The following is a 12,672-nucleotide window of genomic DNA, read 5'->3' as shown; positions in this document are numbered from 1 at the left end:
TTTATTTCTAATTATGTAATCTACAAGACCACACACACTCTGTGGACAGGCATGGTAGTGTTTATGGCAGACAGCAGCAACACTTTTCTAACCCTAGGCAAACCCTTTCTAAAGCATAATATTTACTGGTGATTAGTATTATTTTGGGGTGTAACACTCTTGATTTACATTTATCATCGTATTATATGCACATTTTGTGCCATATCAATCTCAAAATAGTACTATAGTGCTAAAATATACTATATTATGATCTCTGTGATATGATTTATATTGTTGTCAGAATCAATAAGATTTTTTATCCAGTCCATTGTTATCATGAGTTATTTACATTTTGAGTGACATCTACATAGAACATTGTAATTGTTTCTATACTGGTCTTATTTGAACTTACCGTATATTTCACCAGTGAATTGTGCTCAGTGTGTATATAAGAAGTGATCATTAAAGAATGGAAAATCTAAGCTAATACAGGAAAAATACAAATTTATAATTGTAATTGTTATTTTGCAATTTATTTTGCAATTTATTGCTTAATTCAGGATTTTCCTCAAAAGATTGTTTCATATATTTGACAACTGATTGATTGATAATATGTATATAGTGTTACGTGATTTTCAAAATAATTAATTTAGACAAGATCCGCACTATGTTTCCAAATATATGCAAGTAACCTTTATAAATAAACAGGATGCAACTGTTAAGGCTATATGCAGCTAGTTCACAAAGGATAGGTCAGACCCCTTTCCCTATGGAGAGGGGAGGGGTGAGCAATGCTCACCCCTCCTTCTCCAGCCAGCTTGTGGCTCAGGCACATGTCTCTGATCGTGTGGATGTGTGCATGGAGCCTTACTCTGTGGATCCAGAAACCTAAATAATTACTAGACTCGTAAATTACCCCATTATGGAAACTATACCCCTCAACGTATGAAAAAGCACTTTTAAGGAGTTTGTTAACCCTTTAGGTGTTTTAAAGGGGTTAAAACAAAATGGAGGTGCAGTCTACAAATTGTAATATTTTTTGACAATACATTCATTTTGGGTGGAAAATTAAACATTTGTAATGGATTAAATGAAAAAAAGGCTCTCCCACTTACACTGATGCGATGGTAACCTGCTGTATGGGCGCACGGCCGGGCATAGAAGGTAAGGCGCCATCCAGAGCAGATTTGCATTGTCAAATTGTACAGCATATACATTTTAATTTAATGTGGACCTATAGGGGCTTATTTTTTTACCACATGAGATGCACTTTTTTGGTACGTAATTTTAGGGAATCTATAGCTAATTGGTGAGATTTTATTAACTCTTTGTTGGTGGAGGAAATAAAAATTCTTAGGAAGATTTTTTTGTGAGTTTTTTTTAGCTGTTTGCCATACCATAAAAATAGTATATTATTTTTATTCTATGGGTCGCCACGATTACTAAAATACCTCATTTATATAGATTTTTTTCCATTTTTACTGAATAAAAAGTAATTTGGCGAAAATATTGTTAATTTTAGCATCACCGTCTTTCATATGCATAACTTTTTTATTTTTCGCCTCACGAATCTGGTTAAGTTTACATAAAAATAGAAGCAAAAACACAGCGCTTCAATGATAGGGTGAAATAATACGATATTGTATGTCCAGGGATTATTATCAAAAAATAGATCATGACCCTAATATGAAACATCTGGAAATGCTGAAATCCCTCATCTCAACAGCCCATGGCATGGGGATTCTAACTAAAAAAGAGCGTGACTTTATCATTCCATCCCATCCACGGATGGCCTTATTCTACTACCTGCCCAAAGTTCACAAAGACCCCACCAATCCACCGGGTCGGCCTATATTATCAGGAATCAACTCTATTACATGCAACCTATCGGCATATGTGGACTCCTACTTGCATACTTATGTTAAAGCTCTTCCCACATACCTCCGAGATTCCTCCCAGCTAATTACAGAATTGGAACATTTCCATTGGGACACCTCATTCAACCTATTGACGATGGATGTGACTGCATTATATACCAACATTTCCCATGATTAAGGCATTAGAGCAGTTCAAAGTACACTCCAGAGAAATTTTTCAAGAGATACATTGACGATCTCTTTATCGTCTGGAAAGGAAACAAAGAGGAAGCAATCGACTTCGTTAATACAATTAACCAAAACGACTGGGGCATCTCCCTCACATTGAATTTTTCCACAACCCACATTGAATTCCTTGATCTATTGATATCAGCGAACACCGACAGGAATGGCCTCGTTACAAGTACTTATTTCAAATCTGTCGATGTGAATAGTTTTCTCTACTACACCAGTGCACATTACAGAAGCTGGCTAAATAATGTTCCCTATAGCCAATACAAGCGTATTAGAAAAAATTGCTCAGAAGATTCCACATTCAAAGAGCAATCAAAAATCCTACAGAGACGATTCCGAGAAAAAGGATACCCCAAGGAGATTCTGAAAGATGCTTTTAAAAAAAAAACAGAAGCTCTCCCAGAAAGAATGCCTAGCCCCTCGAGAACAACAAGACTCGACCGACAACAGAGCATTAAATTTCATCGCCACGTATACTTCAGATCACAAATTACTTAAATCAGTCCTAGCCAAACATTGGTCGATCTTAACTAAAGACCCTTACCTGGCCAAAAACATTCCGGCAGGACCTCGGCTAACCTATAGAAGAGCCCCCACACTAAAGAGCATTTTGGCACCAACTAAACCACGAAACCAAAAAACATCTAAACCAAAAACTTCACAAAACACCCTGTTTCCGGAATTGAAGGGAGCTTATCATTGTAATAGTAACAGGTGTCTAACATGTGACATCATGTTACATCGCACAAAGTTCTTCACCTCAGTAGCTACAGGTGAACGTTTCGAAATCAAGTGCTTTCTGAACTGTGCTTCCGATTTTGTAATTTACCTACTACAGTGTCCATGCACTCTACAATATATAGTAAGAACTATCCAGACTTTGAGAACTAGGATGAACACGCATCGGAACAAGGAGAAATCGGGTTTTTAACTGCACAGTGTCTCGAGGCACTGTACCTCGCACCACAATTCCAACTTCAATGTTCTCACTTTAAGTCCAATAGAACAGATTCCCAAAGATCATCCGGACCGATATAGACAACTAATCAAAAGAGAAAATTATTGGATTTTTATGTTAAATACAATGTCCCCATATGGATTAAATGAGACATTAGAAAGGGTCTAACCAACATCTTCCATCCCCCGTTTATACCACTATTCCCTATTCTCAATTCTATCACCAATATCATATAACTAACATTTCCTTTGTTTCTCCACACCGTGCCCCTAGCTCCACTTATACACCATCACTCTGATATATAATCCATCCTTAAATAAGTATTTTTCTCCCTGCCCTTGTCCCATCCTTATCTCCCCTCTCCCCCATAACACAATAACTCCAGCCTTACCCGGACATCACGATAAGGCATTATGTTCCATCACTTCTAACTATCACACAATGCGCAGGCGCGGGTCAGACTCCCTCCTGCGCATGCGTGATTTTTCGCGCATAAAAAGCCGACAGCGGGAGACGCGATCACACAGCACTCCCGACTGTCTCGGCTTTCTTAAGTAAGTATGGAACCTCCGTTCACAACTACCTCTAACAGTAAGTCTATTCTAACTTACTACCTCTCTACATAGGTACATTCCTCCTCCGGGCCAACTCCCAACTAGCCACGGCCGCGTTATCCTTAACCCCTTCATACCCGGGATAGGTTCATCTATTCCCAGCAAAATAAGATCGCATGCCATTTACAGTAAATAGGCTCACTGTCACTCTCCCCTATACCCAGATAACAATACCATCAATTAAGGAGGACTATATACCCCTAATATCCTCACAGGAGAGCCTAGGATCACTCTCGGTTTAGTGCAATATATCCACAACCCCTTTTCCTATCACACCATTTATTTGTTTATTTATGTTTTTATATCAATTTGTGTAAATATATAACAGAAGGAGAGGGGTGAGGGCGGCACAGTAAAGCAATCGGATTAAGATCCAGGTGGGTGCAAGCTCTATGGGCCCGACTCAAGGCTCAAAACAGATCCAAAGAAGACAACGGGAGAGCAGCACTCCGTGGTGATCAGTATTTATTCATTCTTTGGATGTGTAAATATATATATATAGGTTTTTTACATTTTCACACTGTCCTTTTATCTTTGGTTATATATATGAACTACAATATGTAATGTACAAAGACTATAGCATTACGTTTTAAAGAAAATAGATTTTAATCATCTTCTCATGCATTGTAAGATATGCTAAATACTGTTCTACTATGGATTTGTTCTGTCCCACTGAGACCAAAACCTTACAATTATGTATTTTTAACCAGAACCTTGTGTATTTTTATGGACCTGAGGAAGGGAGTGTTACGCCCCCAAAAACGCGTAGTCCAACTTCGAAATAAAGCATTGTCTGTCCTGAGAAGCGGGGATTTACGTCCTGTTTTTTACCTCTACGAAATCTGGTTAAGGGCTTACTTTTTGCGACAAGAATTGTTCTTTTTAGTGTTGTTATTTTAGAGTGCATAACACTTTTTTGGAGCGTTTTTTTTTTTTTTTTTATGGGGTTCACTTTGCGGACCTAATAACAATTTTGTTTTATAATGCAGATTGTTACGGACACAGCGATACCAAATATGTGGGGGTTTTGTGTTTTTTATACTTTATTAAGTGTTTTTATGAAAAAGTGGCATTTTAGGGGCTTATATTATTATTATTTTTTTTAAATTTATTATAATGTTTAGTGTTTTTAACTTTTTTTACTTCTACAAACTTGAACTTGAACCAGCGATGCTCTGATCGCTGGTTCAAGTCCAATACACTGCTCTACAATACTTTTTCATTGTAGAGCAGTGTAAACCCCGGAGCACTTGGCATACCTTAGGGCTGCCCAGAAGATGATCGGATCCCCAGGTAAGCAGCACGGGGGATCAAATCCACAGGGGGAAGACCCTTACACGCCAGAGTCATGCTTGACCGCAGCGTGTAAGGGGTTAACACGTGATCAGAGTCGGCTCTGATCGCAGGTGTTAGCGCGGGGTCTCAGCTGTGATATACGTCATATGCGTTATAGCATGTCCCCGTGCGGGAAGTATAACTTTTTTTTTTACTTTTTAATGAAATGTCTCAAAAATGTTGTACAAATGTCTCAAGTCTCTTCTTTTCATTTTCAAAGTTTTCCTTAAAGGACATCTACATCATCTACCACATAAGAAGTTCCCCAAGAATGACTTTTTTTAATTATAACTCGGAAATATAAGTTATACAAATGAACCTGGGACACTCATGCTATGTTCCCCGAGTGCCACAGTGAGCCTTGTATTTTAATTTATGCACTCCCCTCGTAGCGCTAGCTGTCACCCCAGGGTAATTAGCATAAATTTTATACCGCTATATTTCCACAATCACAGCATTTACAGTTCTAATAAAAGAAGGACTCGAGGAATGATGTTCCTCAGGAACGTCTTATTAGGTTGCATCTACCATCAGTAAACTAATGGTAGATGTCCTTTAAGTATGGGTAAGTAAATTTTAGACAATTTGAAAAGATAAATGTGATTTGCTACATTTAGCATATCTGGAATAGAGGATAAATGCGTCTTACTGAAGATAAACTAATGCTGGCGGGTTTTGGTGCACATTTCAAAAAGTCGCAAAAAAGGTACAATAATTGCAGTGCGCCAGAAAAAAACGACAAAAAAAGGAAGAAGAATAATGATAAATGACCTTCATTGTATTTGCAACCTAGGGGTTGCCTGTGTATGTGACACGTTCCAGCTCATGAGGCCCAACCATTATTTTAAAAGCCCAGACAACAAAAATCAGGTTGTATATATTATGAGATAAATATCTATAAAATGGCATGGACAGAGAAAGTGCAAAGGAACTTTACAGAATTTTAATATCTGAAAGGTACTGGCAGAGAAAGTGAAAATGTTTGCTAATAATCCAAATAATTGAAATCAAGTCTACAATATTACAGTGACCTTCATTTCCAGAATGAACACTGCAATGAATTTAATCATTTGTGATGGTGTCAAATCTCATATGCATCCAAATTACAATTGCCATAAACCTTGCGCTGTGAATAATAGGCTGGACAAATTATCTAATATGATGTGAAAGCCATCCACGTCATGCTGCCAACCATTGCAAACACAAATGATAAGCACAGCAAAAGTTTATCAGGTTGATGTAATGCATCTATCAAGCATGAAAGGATCTCTCAGCAATTAGCAATACCATTTACATGAACATCCAAGTGACAGTTCTGATTATTTAGAAATATTGACCGGCTGTCTAGAGATTTCAAGTAGAAAAGTGAAAAATTGAAAACTTACATATTTAAAGTGAACAGTCAGGCACAAGTTACAGTACTGCAAAAAGCAGATGCATAACCAGAAACGTTTTATAAAATGAGGGGTGAGAGATGGTTTTTGTCTTAGGGAGTATCTCTTTGGTGTTCTTCTAATCACTATACACCACCCTGTAAGGTCCCAGTTAGTATGGTTGACACTAGACCATGGCATAAAGCTTAGAGAACACTTACTTATAAATCCAGGCACAGTGATTGTGTTATCCATGACCTTCTTTTTTTCTAAAATCATCTTTTAAAATTATATAATGAGTGTGAAGGACTCTAGGGGTGTTTCTAGAGCCCCTCAGTGCTGTAGCTTCACAGGCTGTTACAATGAGCAGATCAGATCTCACCCAACACTTTGCACTTCCTGCTGCTGCTAGATTACAAAGGTAGAGGGAGGAGGGAGTGAGCAGGGAAAGGAGAGATATACTCTGTTAATTGTAACAGCCAGTGAATCTGCAGCACTGAGGGACTCTGGCAACACCCCCAGTGCCCTTCAAACTCATTAGCAAAAGTTGATTTTAGAAGGAAGGAGGCCATAGATAACACATTTAAGATCACCACTGTCATAGCGCTTGGATCTATAACTAAGTGTCCAAGGTTTATTGTACTTGATTTTGAGAGATTTCCTTTAAGGTGCTATCTGATTCTTCAAGTATGCAGTTCCCAGATCACTATCACCTAGTATAGACAATTGTTGGCAACAAAATATCCACTAGAAAAGTGATTCAGAGTCACAAGATCAGTCAATACCAAGAAGACAATAAAACCAGTAAATAGTAAGTAGTCAGAGCCATAAGACCAGCCAAGATCAGGACTATGAATACAAAGCGAGGAATGTCAGATTTCAGGTCAAAGGACAAGACTGAGCAAAGCAATTCATAGGGAATTTATACGAAATTTCTTAAAACTTTTTTCAAGAAAACAAATTTCCTATTGATTTGTGTAAAGAAAGTGTTTCCTAATATGTCGACTAACACAAGGCTGAAACGTGGGAATTAAAAGCCTGGCAGCAGCTACCCACCCCCATTAATGTCACTGGCTGTCACAGACACTTTTAGTACGATCTCTGCCATTTGCTTACTGACTAAGCTTAGGAAAAGAAGCGCAGGCTGTAGGGGCGAAGCAGAAAGGGTTAAACTTGTGGCTGGTGTACTGGGTGTAATCGATCATTTTGTGACAGGCTGTTTATTCCTGCTGCTGTCCTGATTTTTGGGGTCCATACACCCTGCGGGCCGCTGGTGGTGGGTGGTTTGTTTTCTGTGTCTGGTGCATTTCTATTTTCTTGCCCCTGACTAAATTTGTTGCACAGGGTCAGCCTGTGAGCCCTCTTCACACACCCTTGACAATGACCTGCCAGGGATGTGTACCAAAAATTAAGCAAATGCCCCTAAATTTGAGTGCATTATTCTGTCATAAACTAAGCCAACAGACTGAAGGTCCAAAGTTATTTTTAAACCATGCCAGATATATCATTCAGCATTATATGTGTCGATAAATCTGGTGCAGTTTATTTCACCAATGTTTGGATATATATATCTGCAATTGTTCTCAGCAATTCTTTTCACAACCTACATTAACTATGTGAACAGATGTTCAGAACTGTCGTATAACAAATATATCAGAAACTGTTTAAAGGAATAACATTAGGAAAAGTTTTACTACAATTTGTCTCTAGATGGAAGCATTTGGCACTCATTTTCAGAGCTGACATATCTGATAGATGTCTTATGTTTGTGGAGGTGGAATATGATTAGCAGCATCATATTGCTATAAAAAAGCATTTTGTGTTAAAAGCCTGAGGTTGTGAACCTGATTATTTACTATTATTCATCTTCACAGCTCATTTAAGTAATGTAACTATATCAAAGTGAATTCTATTTACTTGCTTCTAGACATAAAGTAATACCAATATGGAGATAGACTAAAGGCATATAAAAACAAGCGGTAGACATGGCTTATTTGAAAACATAACCAATACAAATTACCACATTCTACACTGATGCCTATTTTATTTGTAAATTGAAAGTGCATGTTAATAAAATCCTCTCTGTTTCATTGCAGCCAAGTAGTAAAATAAAAAAAAAGTTTCTTTTTTTTGCTCATTGAAGGCAGTCTGATGTGGTCTGAGGTACCTCCGTCGGATCGTCACTCTCTGAGATGAATGGAGCAGAATGGAGCTTCATTCATCTCTATGGATTATCAGAGATTGCAGAGTGCTGCGGAAAGTATTCAGACCTCTTTAAATTTTTGTTTAATTGCTACCAAAATCAAAAAAGTTATTTTTTGCTTATTAAACTATACTCTGAAACCCCATCCTGACAAAAAAAAATTTACATATTTTTGCTACTTTACTAAACAAGAAAAACTGAAATATCACATGGTCATAGATATTCAGACACTTTGCTATGACACTTTGGACTTGATTAGGAAAGGCACAAACCTGTCTATATAAGACCTCACAGCTCTCAGTGTATGTCAGAGCACATGAGAGTTATGAGATCTAAGGAACTACCCAAAGGGCTCAGAGACAGAATTGTGGCAAGGCACAGATCTGGCCAAAGTTACAAAAGAATTTTTGCAGCACTCAAGGTCCCTAAAACACCAATGGCCTCCATAATCCTGAAATGGAATAAGTTTGGGACAACCACAACTCTTCCCTGAGCTGGCCATCCAGCCAAACTAAGCAATCCAAAGTAAATAAAATGGATTGAAGTATTCTAACCAAGCGCCGGATCGCATCTTCTGATTATTTCTTCCATGGGAGAAGAGCCTTAGTAAAGAAGAATCCCAAGATCACTGTGACTGAGCTCTGGCAATGCAGTGGAGAGATGTGAGAATGTTCCACAAAGTCAACCATCATTGAAGGCCTCCACCAGTCGGAGCTTTAGGGTAGAGTGTGCTGTCTGAAGCCTCTCCTCTGCAAAACATATGTCTGCAAGGAAAGTCTGCATATAGTTTACAAAAAAACACATGAAGGAATCCCACACTATGAGAAATAAGATTCTCAGGTCTGATGCGACGAAGATTGAACTTTTTTTTTTTAATTCTAAGAGGTATTGTGGAGAAAACAATTCACTGCTCATCACTTGCCAAATACAATCCAAACGTGAAACTTAGTGGTGGCAAAAGATGGATGCGGCCAAGCACAAAGATATCCTGGAGTTCTCTGGACCACAGATTGGGCAGAAGGTTCACCTTTCAAAAAGACAATGACCCTAAGCACACAACAAAATGAACAAAGTAGTGGCTTCAGAACAACTCTGTGACCATTCTTGACTGGTCCAGCCATAGCCCTGCCCTAAACCCAATTTAGTATCTCTGGGGAGACTTGAAAATGGCGTCCACCAACATTCACCATCTACCCTGAGGGAAGTGGAGAGGATCTTCCTGGAAGAATGACAGAGGATCCTCAAATCCAGATGGGAAAAGCTTGTTGCATCATTCCCAAGAAGACTCATGGCTGTACTAGCTGAAAAGGTGCTTCAACTCAATACCACAGTTCACACTGGATTTTTAAACCTGTGACATATTCATTTAAAGGGATCATGTCACCAGGGAAAACACCCCAAACCCCAAATAGTACCTTGTTCTGTACGTGTTGAAATAATGCTTTGATATTGTTTAATGCAAAAATAACTGTTATTGCCCAATTCTCGGCCCTAACATCCAGTCAAAGAGGCAGCGAAACTCAATCATGCAGACAAGCTACTCCGCCTCTTCCCGGCCACTTAGTATTGTAACCCTGCCCCTACGCCACATCACTCTACCTTCAGGCATGGGGAGTGTGCACTATGAAGCAGGCATTAAAATAGCACACAGCAGAGTGATGCTCAGCCATGATGTGCATCTCCACACTGGAGACAGATTGCTGCACACTCCACTGCACTGTGAAGCCAGCACAGCGTATTGCCGGATGATCCATGCCATAGTGTACACTGCGCATGTCTAAGAGGAGAGTGACGTTGCATAAGGGCAGGGCTGAAAGTCTGAGCAGTTGAATGGATGTTAGGAAATTAAAGTTGTTTTTGGAAGAATATTGGCTGAAGAAAATGATATAAAAGTATCCCTTGAACACTTACACATCAAGGTACTGTTTGGGGGAGTTATCACTGGTGACAGCCCCCCTTTAATAAATGATTGTTTCCTCCATACATAAAATACTACCACATCAGATACTTTACCTGTTGTATAATAGAATATCAGGAACCCAAATTTGATCAGCAGGAAATCGCAGGGTTTGTACTCCGGGATACTCGGCTTGGTCCCATGTCAAATAGAAGTCATTCCAGTACTAGATAAACAATAGAGCAATGGTCAGTATTGCAATCCATTTATATTCTAGTTATTGGTTTATTCCTATTGGGGCACATTTACTAAGGCCCTTGTGCTAGTTTTCTGTCAGACTTTGCGCATTCTTTCTAGTGCAAACTGCCATTTAAGAAACGTCTTAGACACTTTTGTGACGCATGCAACCATTTTGTGGCGCAGATGCACTAGGCATCATGCAACACAAATTAGGGGGCGATCTGGAGCTCAGTCGGACTGTGCCAGATTTAATATACAAAGTCATACAGAAGTGTGTCGCATGCCCTATGTTAAAGGTGCACCAAAAAAAGTGAGTGACCAGTGCAGGGAAGTGGCAGATTCATGATTTCTGGCACCCATTGTTCATGAATTTGGAGCATCGATCAATATACACAGGCAGACCCACTTTTAGTGCAGTTTGCACTACTCTTAGCAAAACTTCCCTCATTTTCCTTACTTCTGACAAGACAACACAGCAAATGTATATTATACTCAGTGTTTACATTCATTGGGGATGTAGAGTATGCCCAGATTTACAGGATGCAAGTGTATTAATTTTTAGTTGCGTACATCTGACATTGACTGCTACTACAAAAAAAATTGCATTGTATTGTATTTATATTAAAAAATGCAGTTCCTAACTTTCACTAAAAAAACCGTTTAGCTCTACACAACACTGTATCTGAATGGGTTGGAAATTCTCCAATGTATTCCCACTTGAGACTTTGTTCGGCCTCACTGGGTGTCTAACCTATCTTTAGTAAATTTAAGAAAATTGTACATACTGCTTTGTTCCTTTCATTTATACCCATTTTATCATTAACACGTTTATTGGACCATAATATCTGTGAAAACCATTAACTTCAACATAAACAAGCATTAAACAGAGACCAAATCTGTATCTCCCAGCAGGTTAATTACTATTAATGCTTTCAATGAATGTATTTGGCTCCACTTTATAGAGCAAATTGGCTTTAATATGAAATAGTCTGTGGATAGTAGTATTACTGAATCTCATCATCAGCCTTAGTGGTTAATTAATTTCTCACATAGAATAATTTACTCCCACTAAATGACAGCATTGTTATATTGCCTAAATAATTAAGCATGTCAACGCTCACATATGCATGTCCTGCATAAATGGATTGTGCTTTTAGAAGTTCTCATGCCTATCACAAAGGTATACTAAAAGGTGTGTGTATATGCTGTAAGTGTGTATATTGTGTAATGTCTGTATTCACTGTATGTGTGTGTTTATATACTATATGAATTCACTGAAAAGATGGGATCACTAAAATGTAACCTTTATTGGTATATTTTAGGGCCCTTCACATTGGTGTTGATATTCAGCTTGAGTTGCTCATCCATTCCTTAATGTCTCCATTATGTCTGTTTTTCTTCAGTTTTTTCTCTGTTATGCATCCGTTTTGTCTCCTTGTCCACAAAAAAACTGAAGGTTTAACATTTCTTTGAAAACATCGCACCTGGTTTTTCAGTCTCATCAGTGTAAAAAAATGGATGTTGCATCCGTTTTTCTTTTGGACCCATAGACTTCTATTGCCTTCCATGATCCGCATCAGTGAAAAAAATAGGGCATGTTTCATCATTTTTTCCACGGACAACGGATTAGTGAAAATACAAGCCGATGTGAAAACACACAGAAATCAATAGTTTTGTAAGGCATCCGTGAAAATAACTTAACCACGGACGTGAAAAACGTCAATGTGAAAGAACCCTTAAAAAAACTGTCATTTAACTCTCACTAAAGGGATCAATAATATATATTGGTTAGTTTATATACAAAGGACAGGCACTCCTACTCTCTGATCAATACAGCTTGTACACCCGCTTTCTGAAAAGTTGGATGCCTATTATAGTCAAAGACCCTGATTTGGGCCCTACGTGTTTCGGTGAGTGCCTACCTCATCAAGGGTCTCTTTATACACTTAATGTTTCAAAATA

At 38.4% G+C, this 12,672-nt stretch overlaps 1 protein-coding gene across 2 annotated transcripts in view; it reads right to left on the bottom strand.

Annotated features, from left to right (window-relative positions):
- Window positions 1-12,672, bottom strand: part of LOC140069573 (neuronal acetylcholine receptor subunit alpha-7-like) — an 84,980-nt gene that overhangs the window by 45,458 nt on the left and 26,850 nt on the right. For both annotated transcript variants that reach the window (XM_072115424.1, XM_072115430.1), the window contains exon 4: window positions 10,587-10,696. In XM_072115424.1, the coding sequence (XP_071971525.1) occupies window positions 10,587-10,696 (110 nt within the window). The remainder of the gene's footprint in view (window positions 1-10,586; window positions 10,697-12,672) is intronic.

The sequence above is a fragment of the Engystomops pustulosus genome, chromosome 1 (assembly GCF_040894005.1).
Source record: "Engystomops pustulosus chromosome 1, aEngPut4.maternal, whole genome shotgun sequence".
Taxonomy (NCBI): domain Eukaryota; kingdom Metazoa; phylum Chordata; class Amphibia; order Anura; family Leptodactylidae; genus Engystomops; species Engystomops pustulosus.
Note: the sequence above shows the minus strand (reverse complement) of the source record. Positions and strands in the feature narration are given on the sequence as shown.